The sequence below is a fragment of the Gossypium hirsutum genome, chromosome A01, assembly GCF_007990345.1.
Source record: "Gossypium hirsutum isolate 1008001.06 chromosome A01, Gossypium_hirsutum_v2.1, whole genome shotgun sequence".
Taxonomy (NCBI): Eukaryota; Viridiplantae; Streptophyta; class Magnoliopsida; order Malvales; family Malvaceae; genus Gossypium; species Gossypium hirsutum.
The window spans coordinates 73127051-73142473 of NC_053424.1; the positions used below are offsets into that span (position 1 = coordinate 73127051).

At 37.1% G+C, this 15423-nt stretch overlaps 1 protein-coding gene across 1 annotated transcript in view; it reads right to left on the bottom strand.

Annotated features, from left to right (window-relative positions):
• Positions 1 to 3562: 3562 nt before the first annotated feature.
• The window catches only part of LOC107934521 (cell polarity protein mor2), a 28097-nt gene continuing 16236 nt past the window's right edge, over positions 3563 to 15423 (bottom strand). The window contains exons 9-17 of the mRNA XM_041088794.1: positions 10845 to 10946; positions 10312 to 10669; positions 10121 to 10234; positions 9202 to 9833; positions 8926 to 9122; positions 8304 to 8526; positions 7962 to 8081; positions 7006 to 7773; positions 3563 to 6801 (exon numbers count right to left, since the gene is read on the bottom strand). Coding sequence (XP_040944728.1) covers positions 3739 to 6801; positions 7006 to 7773; positions 7962 to 8081; positions 8304 to 8526; positions 8926 to 9122; positions 9202 to 9833; positions 10121 to 10234; positions 10312 to 10669; positions 10845 to 10946 — 5577 coding nt within the window. The 3' untranslated portion in view covers positions 3563 to 3738. The remainder of the gene's footprint in view (positions 6802 to 7005; positions 7774 to 7961; positions 8082 to 8303; positions 8527 to 8925; positions 9123 to 9201; positions 9834 to 10120; positions 10235 to 10311; positions 10670 to 10844; positions 10947 to 15423) is intronic.

Below are 15423 nucleotides of genomic sequence, written 5' to 3' on the forward strand. Positions count from 1 at the left end.
GGCATAAATGTTTATTAAATTTATTCAAATGATCATTTGAAAAGCTAATATTCAAGATTGAAATACATAGAATATTAGAAATCGTGTAATGTTGTCATGAAGGGGAGTAATTACTCTTTTTTCCTTAATCGAGGTTTTGTTCCACTAGATTTTCCTAGTAAAGTTTTTAATGAGTTGACATGTTATGCGTATTATAGATAAATGTACTCTTTTTCATTCACTAAGAAATTTTTCTCATAGTGTTTTTATCTTTGTAAGAATTTAACGAGGCACATTATCTATCGATGGACATCTAAGGGGGATTATTATGAATATTTTATTATTAAGTGGATGTCCATTAAGATCAATATGAGTTTGATGTATTTTAGGACTCTAATGTCCATTAGAAGTAAAGTTTTATATCATGTATACTTCTTATGTCTATAAATATAGAATTTTAAGAAGCTTTCTAAATATTCCTATTGATGAATAAAATACATTCTTCTCTTTTGCTCTGATATTTCATGTTCTTTTATTCTCTTTATTATTTATTTCATAATAGAAATTAACATTTCTTGTAAATTTTTATTATATAAAAAAATCTTTAAATTTTCAAACTAAATTTCATTTGTTTTCGACCATTGATGAACAACACCTTCAATCACATCCACAACTTCATGTTGTTTTACCCAAAATTGCTTTGCAATTTTTTTTTGTTTTATTTTTTTTTCTCAAAGCCCTAAAAACCCTAACAATATACATCTTAGTGCAATATTCGAATTCCACTATTAGATGGATTATTTCTACTAAAATTTTCAAGAAATAAAAATATAGGCTTGCAACACAAGTTTCATTCTTGAGAATCATAAAAACTTCTACCATCGACGGTTTATTTGTAGGATTTTCCTGATAATTATGAAAAAAAAATAAATGATAAAGAAAAATAAGAAAGAAGAAGGTAAGAGATAAAAGCAAAAATTTTCTATTATATTGTCTAAGTTCTTTCGTAAGTTTCAATTTTTTGAAATTCGAGATTTTTTTTCTATTAATTTATAATACAAAGTACCCTACTTCTCTGTAACTATGTTTACTAGATTGATTGAGTTTTTTTAGTAACTTTTAGTTTTAAAATTTTGGATATTTTAAATTTATAATACAAAGTGGTGTGATTCCGGGCACATCATATTACGATGCAATTCGAAAATGTTCAGATTGGCCCAAACGAGAATGGCCCAAGTGCAAAATGAAGCTTATCATTAAAATTGGGCTGAGCCCAATGTCTATGATGGTTAAATTGAGTTCAAGTGTGGACAAATTTAGTGATGGAATTGATTAATCATGAGACAATTTAAAGGACTTTAATTAAGTTTTCAGTTTAATAAGTTTGCATCTTTACATTATGACTTGCATTATGTGTTCTGCATTTAATTAAGTCATGCATTATGTAACTCATATGTTAATTAATTTTGAGCATGAGTTAATGTCATAAGTGTGTGAAATGTGTTATTTATTTTGGCTATTTCTCTTTATAAATGTGTGAGTTATAGTATATTGATTTTTATCATAAGTTATATTATCCATGTATGTGTTTATAGTATGTTTTAAATATGTGTTAAATGTGTGTGTTTTAGTTAAATGTCTTAGTTGAATAAGAACACTAAAAGTTTCCAATGATTAATGTCTATTTACTTATGATGTAGGTGATTGTTCATTTCACTTTAGCTTATTAACATGATTAAATTGTCTTAATGCATGTTTAATATGTCTTAGGGATGATTTAAGACAAATAAGAAGATCTAGGGGTGTTCACACACAAAGGCTATTTAATTTTGGCATGAAAGAGTGCGCATTCAGTAATTTAAATTGTCGGTACATGAAGAGGACGTTTTTTATGAGTTAAAGTCATTCAAGAATCAAATTTTCATATTGATTCCTTGTGACTGTTCAAATGGACTAAGAGTTACTTTTCAAGTCTAATCGGTTTCATGCACTCAAAGCTAGTTATGGTGTCAATAAAAGAGATGAATGCCAAGCCATTGTAACATTCGACCATAAGGCAAGTGAAGGGACAGTAAACAACATATTTAAGGAGCATTAAGCCTTCAACAAGTGAAGAGACATGACTTTTCAACTAAACTCGAATCAAGTGAAAAGTCATGACTTATGGGCTGTCTCATCATGAGCTATAACCGAATTTTTAATGAGATAATGGCTGATGTGAATGTCAAATTTGAATAGTCATATTAGAGCCTATATATAGCTTGTAAAAGAATAGTGGTAAGGTTAGACTACTTTGAATATAAACTTGATTTGTGACAATTTTTCTCTCTCGGTTTTTCATTGAACTAAACTGAACTTATCAAACTTTTACGAGTTTGTGGCATTCACCCAATTGTCTTATCACTTCGTTTCCCATCACGGAGTGTGGCGACTTCGCTTATCAAGGTTCTAGTATTCTATCAAGTTTAAGTGGGTCGTAGTTTTAATATAGCTACAACTCCTTAAAGTATTCAAGTGCTTTAGGTCAAGGTTTCCACCAATTGAACCAATTCAAAACAGTCCTTCCATTCGAGCTATTTTCCAAACTATTCAAGCTCGAGAAATCGCATCACAAAGTGCTCTTCATCTTCTTTAAACCCAACATTTATTCTCTTACAATTCAACTCAAGATTTTACTTTCAGCTATAAATAAAATATATATTACTTTTAATGATCTAAGAAGAGCAGAGATGATGTCAATTTGCATGAAAAAAGAAAAAAAATGGAGGGCAAAGAAAGATGAAAATGAAGAGAGCGTAAAGCAACAAAGTAAATGAAAAGACAAGAAGGACCAAAGTGAAAAAACAACAAAGATTGATTTTTTAAGAGACTGGATGTGGAAAAAATAGCTAAAAAACTCTTGGGTTTTCCTTGCTACAATTGATTTTTTATATGCATTATTTATTTATTTTTACATTTTTTAATTTTATTTACAATTATTGTTAAGAAAATTTTAAAAATATTAAAAAAAATTTAACTATAGCTTAGGGATCAAATTAGATATTAGTCCTTTGATTTGAAGTGAAACATTACTCTTTTAACGAAAGTTAATAGTTGAGTGATAAAAAATTAACAATTTCATAATGTCACTTATTATTATGTAACTTTTAAAAGTTAGTTGAGTGAAATATAATATCAAACAAAATTTAGAGACAACTGGTGTAATTAAACAGTCGCACATCTTTGAAAACAAGATTTAAGTCAATTTTGACAACTTCCAACTCTCGACCTGACTCGACGTTCAATTCAAGATCATTTTCTACTAGTAATTTGTGTATAGTTAGGATATTTTTAAAATATTTTATATTTTTATATAGTTTGATAAATTAGTAATATACATTATATATAAGATTTTGATATAATGGTATATCTTTTTATGTCAGTGTCATTTCAAAATAATGTTATGTTCAATTATTGATTTTCAAATTATATTTTAGTTTTGTCAGTTTCATTCAATTAAATATGATGATAGACATAGTTTTATCAGTGTCGCTATGATCAATGTCATGCTGGTAACACTAGTTAGTCTCAAAACTGCATAATATCATCTCAATAGATAGCACTGCAATTCAATGAAGTCGATGTTTGATAATAGATTAAGCAAGCTCCTTTGAATAAGGACTTATTACACACGTCAACAAAAATTGGTGAGATATAAGGCATTGCTTAATCTAAAATATAACATCAGCTACATGGACAAAAGGTATTAAAAAACAGAAATTACAAGTGCAAGGCTGCCGGATATGGGGTTCCAATTGTGGTCACAAAAGGCACCAGCCTTCTATATTCCCTTCGTCTCCCCAGGGCACAGCTATCGAGTACCCGCCCGAGGATCATTCTAGTGTTTTGGAAAGCCACCTCTCTAGGTGTCATACATGACTCGGTGGATGATGTTGAACTGATCCCAGAACAAGCTCCGAAACCGTACTGTAGAGACCCACCTCGAGCCTTGACGGAGGTCTGAGAAGCTAGCAGCTTCTCATCCGTCCCATTTTCAAATGACCCAGACTCATATGGGTGCGAAGTAGTCAATGAAGTACAACTCTGAAAAAGAGCTTCTAAAACACTTAGTGCTTCCCAACACAAAGTGCTCTCCACTAGCTGGGATACAATGGCATACATGTATGGGCTCTGAGCCGTATCAATGGGAGTGTGCAAGAGCAGTGCCTTAAGCATGAGCAATATAACGCGTTGATACTCGACAGGACCTCTCTCCAGTAGCCTTAGCAAGTGTCCAAAAGCCAAGGCTGAGTGCTTAGGGAACCACTCGTTGCATAACAAGGGTGAAACACAGGCAAGGAGATTATCAATGCTTTTGATGTCGCCTCTGGAGTATGCCATAAACACGGTAGCTAGTTCATCCATTGATTCTACTTGACACCAAATCGAGATGTTGGCAGCAACAGAGCAAGCTTTGTGGTACTGTTGTTGGAGTGGTGAAGCTGGTCCTACCAATGGGTCTTTGCTGAGCTGTAAACAAATCCAGGGAAGCAATCCAGTAATGTGCATTAGCAGTCTAGTCTCACGATCCCCAAAAATGGAGTCGCATGAGTGCACTGTCATACGAGAGAGGACCTCTATCGCTACACCATGACTAACAGTGGACATAAGGCCTTTAAGTACCAGAGGCTGCACACCTTCAAATGCTGGCAGATTGCCACTAGTTGCTGGCAAGTCATATAACCTAGATTCCATCCGCTGAAAATCACCAATATCAACATTACTTAGCTCATCTCGAGGCATGCTGGAAAGGAGAACATTTTCAATTGTTCTGTCACGAAACGATAAGCGATCAATCACGCGTGAGAAAAGCTCAAGGACCTGGCAGTAGATGTGAATGAAATCTGTGTGCATCATTGCTACACAACCCCAAAAGAGTTGTGGGAAGAGTATTACCTTCTCTGGATCCATGTTCTCAACCATTACTTGCAACGTCAGTAAAATCTCCATAATGAAGCCCAGAACATGAGGTACTGGATTTCCCAAGCATCTATGTAGGCAACGGAGGAGTAAAACACATGTGTCACTTGTTACACTAGGCCGCAATGCACGATAAATCTGGTGAGAACGACAGGCAAGGTGTCTGGAAGTGCACTCCATGGCCCATTTGAGTGCCTCAACTCCCCAAGTCTCACGAAGATCTCCTTGGAAGAAGATTGCATCAACCATACTCTGAACAAGGGCAGACAAAAGTGAAGCACTAGGAAGGTCAGTCCTTGTAACTGTAGAGTCCTCATTCTCCCACATCATGCTCCCTCGCTTTGACTGAACATACTTTATCAGACTAACAACCTGTTGTTTGTTCTCTCCATCGTTGTTTTCAACCTCGTACAGCTCTAGATGCCTACCTGCAAGTGAGTATAGTAGATTAACAAGCAAATGCTGGCAGTGCTCCAATACAATATCCTCAGAGCTATCCATTGAAACAAATGTGACATGAAATAGCAGAGGTAAGTGCTCGCGGAAGTCTTCATCATTCTCATATGCAATTTCTGCCAGTAGAATCAATGCTATATCTGCACGAGTGAGTGAGTGCTGCTGGTTCCCTTGCAAAGCAGATTGAAGTTCTTTAGCATTGACACCAAGCATACCTACCCCAGACTGCATGATATCTTCGACAGAATTTGGAGTGTCAATTAGGTAATCTCCACTGTCCCTGGAAGCATGGTGGCTTCGTAAACTTCCTGTGGAATTCCGAGCCCCCATTAAAGGCCCTGGCATGTTTACCAATCCTGGTAGGAGCTGAGCTGATCTGCCTGCAGTTCCTGGAACTATGCTTAATTCTGGAGGCATGGGAATTAGTAAGCCTGAGGAATTTCGCCCAGCAACACCAGGTGGACGCCAATTCAGGCTTCCACTAGTATTTCTCAAAGGACCATCAAAGGAACCCCGGACAAGTAATGGTGACATATGTGACTGGCTGTCCACAAAAGATGCAATCTGGGCAGTTGCAGGCCCCTGAGAGAACTCCAAAATAAAATTTCCATTGGCATCGGCCCTGTTTCCACTTGGCCGAATTGGTTCAATGCTATCTTCCAGCATCCGCTGTGACAACTGATAAACTAGATGGTCAATTGTCCGCTGTGGACATATACGTGCTAGATACAAACTTACTCGCTTAGCAACTGAGAAATATGTGGCAAAAGCACCACTTATTTCAGTAGAGGCATTTGAATCACAATCCTCAATTCCTTTGGTGATCAAGAAATCTAAAATTGGGCTAATGTTCCGGGGCTTGCTGGCAACTGTGCTCCAGAGTTTCTCAATTTCATCAGGAAACTGATCTCCATGCCTCCACGTCACATAATAAAGACTTTTTAATAATCTTTCACTCCAACCTGAGTCCTTGAGTTTCCAAAAATTTAGATTTTCAATCCATGGAGCCATACAGGTTAACACCTGGTGCTGAGCAATTATATCGACAGCATCAAGTTGTCTTTGCATGATCTCCTCACAGAGGAGTTGGCTCAACTCAGGGTGATCTTTGGCTAATTTGCAAGAGAGCTTGTACTGGAACTGTTGGTAGGAATCAGGGAGATTACCAACAACAGCAGCTCGATAGCTACCTGATCCTTCAATGCCGTCTTCAGCCCATTCACGTAGAGAGAGTGTTTCAAGCATCTGAAGGGCATCATCACGGATTTGTCTAGACGGATCTACAACCTTGTAGAGGATCAGGCTTAAGAGCCTTTGAGTCTCACAATTTGGTATCTCTTGTCGCATGTAGACCTCGGCTAGTACGCTGAAGTAACCATCGGCTATAGCAGGGTCAGAGTAATAGCACTGAAAATCACAAAGTGAAATGATTAAATGCAAAAACATAGGCCTAATAGGAAAAGAAAAAAAAAACAGGATGATGCCGCATTCCACTAGCATACTTAAGAGAAATGTGCTAGACAAGAAGCAACCTAAAATTTAAGTACATCGTAGAATTGGCATACAAGGAAATGCATATGCTGTTTGCGGGGAAAAAGGTGCCTGACATACCTGATCGATGCAAGCAGGAAATAGATCCAAATTATTAAGAAGAAGATTTTTCAAAGCTAATTTTGCTAAAGCAACACGATGATGGCCACCTTTATGCCTATCTCGAGAAGCAGCTCCACGTCCTTCTCCTGTGTATTTGGAATAAGATGGAGTTCTTGGGTCAGGTGAATAACCATATGGAGCCTTGGCTGCAGGCTCATTGAACAAACTATTAATCCATACTATAACTCTGCCACTCATTTTTCTAGCATTGTCATCAAAACAAGGTCCATAGAGAAGTGAAGCCATAGCAGTCATAGAGGCCCACTGGATTGTGTCGGTTTGTTCACTCGATTCTTTGTCAAATGAAATTTTGTCCACAGAATCTTTTGACCTGTGTTGTGAAGCCTTATATCGTTCAACTTCACGTCGATAGTCACTAGAACCATCCTTTACCCATGAACTTCCCGGCTCATCGCACCAGGATAAAAGAAGATCAAATAGTTTCTTCCTATATCTAAGATCAAATCGATCTGATTTTGAATCCACAAATTCAGGGGCCAGAGATCTTAAAACAGAAGCAAGTGCATAGCGAAGTGGTTGTGTTTCCTGAAAGCTGTCAGCAGATGCTATTGCAATCTGTTTAGATGTGTCTTCAATAAACCTGAGATAGTGGCGGCGAAATACAGGCTTTCGGCCCAAGAATCCTGGCCAGATGTTCTCGGCAACAGTGCGATAAATATTGGCAATATGGACTCGAAGGTCCTCACGCCGTGTCTGCTTTTGACTCTGCATCCAAAGCATCGGAGTCAACACAAGTATTCTGTAACTAGAATTACCCCTTTATTTGTCATTGGGATGAAATAGGTTTCATCCCAAGCTGGATTGGACATTTTCTTGTTGGGAGGAGCAGCCACAAACCCTGAAATATGGAGAATACTAAAAAATGCATATAATGTTACAACAGACATACATACCTTCCATTTCGGCTTTCCTTCTGTCTCTGAAGAAACCTCCTCAACAAAAGATGCGATTTCACTAAACATTATCTCACAACATTCCAAGTGTGAGTGCCCAAGAGCCATGGTGGCAGAATGCTAAGTTAAAAAGGAAAATATATCAATTAAGCAACAAACTTGGAATCGTCTAGAGTAGCAAAGCTAGCGGAAGAGCATTATAAACAAAAGCAAAAGCATACAGATGGCACTTTACCTAATTTCTAATATTCTAGCAGAAAGGGTATCTCATGGATAGTGTGCTCATGTCATCTATACATTCAACACTATGAAGTAGAATGATCTCATTAGCATGTTACTTACTATGTGTGCTTCTGATCCAGATTTCAAAGAGGGGAAAATAAGATGGTAAAGTTCTCTTGTCGCAACTATGCTTCCCGCTTCCTTACTATCTGGTGGACATGAACATACAAACATTGCATACATGAGCCACTGATCCAGTTTGTTATCTAAATCTTGTGACTGATGAGCTTTTCCACCTAACTCAGCAGGTGTAATATGAGCAAGACGCTGCAAAACCTCCACCCTGACAAGTAAAAATGGCTTAGAAGAGGATCTATGGATTCTTTACAGTATTAAAACTAATTAACTGGAAAATTTTATAAGAACGCAAATAGAAATTGAGCATCAATAAACAACCATTCAGAACTTCATGTTTATTGCAGAAAGATGAAACAATGAAACCCAAAGACCGCAAACATGTATAGACCATAGACATGGTTTTTTACATTCTTCCACGCATCCAGTAGACCAGTACTAGAAATGTCGCCAAGGCATAAAGGTTATTCCTCGTTAGGTTTCATTTATTGATAACATTACCTATCAGTATCACTAGAACATCCAATCGGTTCTAGGCAAAACATAATGAGACTATTACAACAGATTCCTTGGCAAAGATGCATAAGAATTATCATATTGTACGTACTTGGCATCTAGAACTGAGGTTGGGCAAATTTCAGCTGCATATTTCACAAGCTCACTAAGACATCTTGCCCACCTATTTTTATCAGGACTCTCAAATATTATAGATTGAAGAGAGACATCGGGAGGAATTGCATCAGATTCTCGTCTGTAATCAAACAAACGAGCAGAATCCCAGTAACAACTCTGAACTATGTCCTCCTGCAGTATTTAGTTTTAAGTTCTGAATAGCAGTTGATAGAGATTAAATAGAGGAAATAATAAAGTAAATATAACCCACCCCATGTTCTTCCAGCACGTCAATTATAAATATGGGTTCAACTTCATATCTTCTGTTATAATCTAGCTGCTCATGAAGTGAAAGGTCTCTTATGTCATTCCTTAAGGCACGTGCACAACGCAGTAACTCCAATGCTGTGTGACGGATCTGGCTATCCGCGGAGCTAAGGAAGGTAAGACCAACTGCATCTATCTCTGATGCGCGAAACTCCATAGCTTCCGCTGGTTGATGGAAAGAAGACTTCTTGAATGCAGTGTTGTGCTGCACCGTCCGTTCTACATCTTGAGCATCTTGTTCCAGTCTATCATCAATCAGACAAGCTCTCCAAAATCGAATAAGTTCTAACAATCGCCCTAGTGATGTTTGAATCAGAAGAGGGAAGTCATCAGGCAACCGGAGGATGAAGTTGGCCATCCCTCTGATAACTGAAAACCGACGATGTGGAAGGTACCGTACAATGCGGTTCAGTACCTGAACTGCTTCCTCACGAACACCAGGATCAATGCTTATCCCATGTTGAGGGATTATTTCAGTTATCTTATCGCTTCGGCCAACTTCTTCAATCAGGTAAGGTATGCACTTAAGCGCTGATCGGAACAAATACCCTTGAGACTTTTCCTTGGTTACAGCATCTGGAAAGCATAGATATCATTTGCATCCAGATAAGGGATAAAATACGCAAGTCAAAAGTGGAAACCTAGCATTCATGGCACCAACACATCTTGAAGCAAGTAAGTGTTTGATGGATGCTCACAAAACATAAAATATATTTGCCAAACTAATTGATAGACAAATAAACAAAATGCTAAATACAGAAATTTTTGAGCTTCTTTGTCCTTTTTTGCTTCATATGATGAGAAGCCAATTTAGTTAGTTAAATACTCATTCTACAATCAATAAGATTTAAGAGAGGAATTACCTATTGTTGTCCTTGAAGAAGTCAGAAGAGCCTGACTATATGTCCTATGGCAAGACCTTAATATTGACTCAATTGCAGCCTTAACTTTTGGCATGTAGTGACCAATATCATGACCTGCTCATACAACATAATAGGCGAATATTTGGTATGAAAAATATGACTGTTATTTGGATAATAAAGTTACGAGTTACCTTTAAATATTTCCAAGCCAACATGCTGGCTTGAAGGTGACATAACTATCGCAAGCAAGGCACGTAAACCAATAACCTTTGCTTCACTTGGACTATCTTGCTTCAACAATTCCAAGATCATGTGATTCATGGCAAAATCAAGGTTATGTTCCGCTATAGTCACACAGAATTCCACAAGCTTATCATGTTGTATATCCTGAGTTAGCATTCCTTTCCTCAAAAGTATTAACAGTTGAGAAGTTACACTATCAAGGTAATCCCATATACGGTTTGGTGGTTGGTTAGCTGCATGAACGGTTAAGTAGAATCTTAAAACTTTATGAAGACAATCCAAAGACATGAAACGATGATTCTTGTCCTGCATATATAGTACCAGATGCTTCATTACAAGGACAGCTGAAACGGAAACTGATGAATATGAACAGAGGTTAAAAGCATAAGAAGAGTTGGAAATTTCACGTTATGCGTGCCTTTCCAGCACCCAAGGCCCAGACAATATATGTCTGTGTCTGGGTGTATAAAAGCCAACTTACTCGTAGAAGCTTGTAGAGTTGCTCCATGTGAGAGCTTAAGTTGCTGTGGAATATTTGAGGATCTCCAAGACATAGAAGTAGAGTCACCAAAGGATAACCAACCTAAAACAGAGAATTGTTTATGTGAAAGAGAGAGAAAGAAAAACTGATCACAATGCACAAAATACATTAGAGACAGATGAAGACAATGTTTAATAGAAATTTTCAACAAAAAGTAAAAATTTGAAACAAAATGGTTATTATAATCTTGGAAGCAGGATTATATTATGACCATGTGCTTTGTAAGCTTAAAAAACTAAAAAATTAAGTGCTAAATTTTTAATATTGAATTTTATAAAATTGTTTGATGCATTTATAAAAATTAATTTTTGAATATAATTATTTTGATTGATAATAAAAAATTTTATTTTTGAAAATTCATTATTTTATAATTTTAATATATTGATATGGTATTATTTATTTTATTTTGAATAGCTTTAGAAATATTTTATTTCAATCATAAGAATATTTTCAATATTAACTAATAAATAGTTATCACTTATTTATTGTAATTAACACTTTTTTTTGAAAATTTAATATTAAGTAAAAATTTAATATGATTATCAAATATAATTAACAAATTAAACCTTAAATTTTTTATTTTCAATAAAATAAAAATTTCTAATAATTTATCAAACACATCTTTATTTCACCAAAACTAATTTAATCATAATACATACAAATTCTATAATTCTAATTTCTACCAAAACTAAGGGAAACTTATCACATAACTAACATCCTAAAAAAATAGGGTTCCTATATGGTGTATACACTGTTATCTAACATATACAATCCACCAAAATTTATATACTCACGTTATCACAATATATGATACTTCCACTCAAGTTGGTGAGTAATTATCCTCCATTCCAATATGGTTAACAGTATCTTGAAAAACATTTATTTGGTACTAGTTGATCCTTTATTATTGAAATAAATGATCTTTAAATAAATTCATTGTCGAGTTTATCCTTGATAAAATGTTTATCTTTTTTAAAATGTTTGATTCTTTCATGTTGCACTACATTATATACAATATTGATTGCCGTTTGTTGTCACAATACAACTGCATAGGGCCTTTTGATAACTTCAATAACTTAGAATTATTTGACTTTTATTTTATTATATTTTAGGACCAAAGTTTGGTTTTTAGGTTAATTTTTAATAAATTATATGAATTATTATTATTTATGTTTAATTTATATTTTGGGTTTTTTAAAATATATTTTTAGTGTTGATTTGGACTTGTTTTATATTGTTGAATTTAGTTCCCATGCAAGACATGCAAAGGTGGCCATGCAAGGAGAAGTGGCAGCAAGCAGTCGAGCTATGAAGTGCAGAAACTGGAGCTTAAAGTTGCCTAACTACTTGTTATGTTTTGATTGTATTTTTAATTATTATTTTGTAATCTAGTTCATGTTGAACTAAGTTGGTAAACCTTATGATGTTTTTTGTTGATTGATTGACTGAAAAATCAGCAAAGAAACTTAAGCAAGCTGATTAACAATTTCCAATGTAAATTTAGTGGTGTTAGGTATGTCATTAGGTAAAGACTTGTTCATTTTGTTGTTGTTATCTATTATATGTAATGGCATTATGCCTTCTGGATTTGTTAATGAAAATATCAGCTCTTTTCATTCAAAATACTCTCTCTCTCAATTTCTTTTGTTTTTCATTCGCATGTGTTTCTGTTCTTGCTTCTGAGTTTGTTTCTTCAGCAAGGCTCGAGGCTTGCTATACAAGCAAGATTGAAAACAGTCTGTTGTTGTCTCTTTGCACCAACAATTGGTATCAGAGCTTCATTCTTAGTGGACCTGTTTTATCAAACTAAGAAAGCTGAATGTCTTCCTCAAGTTTTTCACCAGCAGCCCCACCAGTCTTCAATGGAGAAAGCTTCCACATATGGCTAGTCAAGATGAAGACTTACCTACAGGCCTTTGATCTGTGGGAAGTTGTCAACACAGATGTTGAGCCAGCACCATTGAGGGCCAATCCCACAGTAGCTCAGATTAGGCAACATGCTGATGAGAGGACCAAAAGGCACAAAGCCATGTCCTGCATTCAGAATTGTGTGTCAGATGTCATCTTCACCAGAATTATGGCCTGTGAGACTCCAAAATAGGCATGGGATAAGCTTAAGGAGGAGTTTCAAGGCATTGAGAGAACAAGGCAACAGCAGCTATTGAATTTGAGAAGGGATTTTGAGAACCTGAAGATGAAGGAAGAAGAAACAGTGAAGCAGTATGCAAATAGAATCATGGCAGTGGTTAACAGTATAAGGCTCCTTGGTAAGCACTTTGATGAGGCAAGGATAGTAGAGAAAGTTCTCTCCACTTTGCCTGAGAGATATGAGGCCAAGATATCCTCTCTTGAGGACTCAAGAGACCTTGCTACCATCTCTTTGACTGAGCTAATCAACACTTTCTATGCTCAGGAACAAAGGAGAGCTAGCAGAGCTGAACACCACCAGGAAGGTGCATTCAATGCCAAGGCCAGAGAAGCCTCGAGCATCAATGCTCCAAGAGGTAAAAAGCCTTGGAAAAGCAGGCCTAAGCCTGATACTGCAAGGAGCAATGACCAGCCCTGCAAACATTGCAAGAGGCCAGGTCATCCAAAAGACAGATGCTGGTTCAGGCCAGATGCAGTATGCCAACACTGCAAGAAGAAAGGCCATGTTGAAAGGGTTTGCAAAAATAGAACCAAGTCAAGGCAGAGTCAATTTCAACAACCAAAGGTTGAAGCTCGAGTAGCTGAGGACAGTAGTGATCAAGAAGAGCAGGTCTTTGCTGTTTCTTGCTTAGCTGCTGAGAAGAAATGCTCAAAAGGCTGGTTATTGGACAGTGGTTGCACTAACCACATGTCACCAGATGCCTCCTTATTTAAAACCTTGGATAGAAGTTGCAAAACCAAGGTCAAGGTTGGAAATGGTCAGTTCATAAGGGCTGAAGGAAGAGGAGAGGTGCTGATATGTACCCCCACAGGCAACAAGATCATTCCAAATGTGCTGTTAGTGCCAGAAATCGACAGAAACCTTCTCAGCATAGCTCAATTGCTCGAGAAAGGCTATTCTGTTGTGTTCAAGAACAAACAGTGCCACATTGCTGATCCAAGTGGATCAAGCCTTATGACAGTCACAATGACTGACAAATGCTTTGAGGTACACTGGCCAAATGACTCAAAGTCTGCATATACAGCCTCTGTTGATGATTCCAAGCTTTGGCATCAAAGGCTTGGGCATGCCAACTTCAGATCATTGGCTCGAATGGCCAAAGAAGGCTTGGCAGAGAACTTTACTAGCTCAGTGGAGCATGATGATGTATGTGAAGTTTGCCAGATGGGGAAACAGGCAAGACTGCCATTTCCTACAAATTCAGCTTGGAGAGCTACTGAAAAACTGCAGCTGGTGCACTCTGATGTATGTGGCCCGATGAGGACTGAATCACTCAGGAAAAATAGGTATTTCATCCTTATCATTGATGATTTTACAAGGTTTTGCTGGATTTTCTTCTTAAAACACAAGTCTGAGGTAGCTCAAGTGTTTGTGAAGTTTAAAACTGCTGTGGAGACAGAAACAGGTTGCAAGCTGAAATTGATAAGGTCAGACAATGGCACTGAGTGCACTTCAGCTCAGTTTCAAGCCATTTGCAATGATGCTGGTATCAAACACCAGCTTACAAATTTCTACACACCTCAGCAGAATGGGGTATCAGAAAGAAAGAATAGAAGCTTGATAGATATGGCCAGGTGCCTGCTGTTTGAGAAGAAACTGCCCAAGACCATGTGGGCTGAGGCAGTAAACACTACTGTCTACCTTCAAAATAGGATTCCTACCAAAGCTCTTGCATCCAAAACATCTTTCGAGGCTTGGTCCGGTTTCAAGCCTTCCTTGGCACATCTGAAGGTGTTTGGTTGCCTGTGTTATGCACAAATACCAGCAGCTAAGAGAGACAAGCTCTTTGAAAGGGCTCAACCAGGTGTTCTAGTAGGCTATAGCTCAGTTAAGAAGGGCTACAAGGTGCTGGATCCTTTGACAAACATAGTTCAAGTGAGCAGAGATGTCATCTTCGATGAGAAGGCTTGCTGGAATTGGGAAAAGAATGAACCAGAAGCTGCTTCAGAAGACCTGGTGCCTAATCAAGCTGAACTTGAGCAGCTAGGACCTGAAATGGATGTTGATGATGTGCCTGTGAGAGGCACAAGGCCCCTAGATGATATTTATGAAAGGGCACAGGTTGCAATAGCAGAACCTAGCAGTTTTGAAGAGGCTGAGGCAGATGAAGGCTGGAAACTAGCTATGGTCGATGAAATCAACATGATTGAGAAGAACCAGACATGGGAGCTAGTTGATAAACCTAATGGAAAGAAGACCATTGGAGTAAAATGGGTCTATCGAGCAAAACAGAATGCAGATGGCAGTCTGAACAAGCTAAAAGCCAGGCTTGTTGTCAAAGGTTTTAGCCAAAGGTATGGTCTGGACTATCTGGAGACATTTGCACCAGTAGCCAGGCTTGACACAGTTAGAATGATAGTTGCCTTGGCT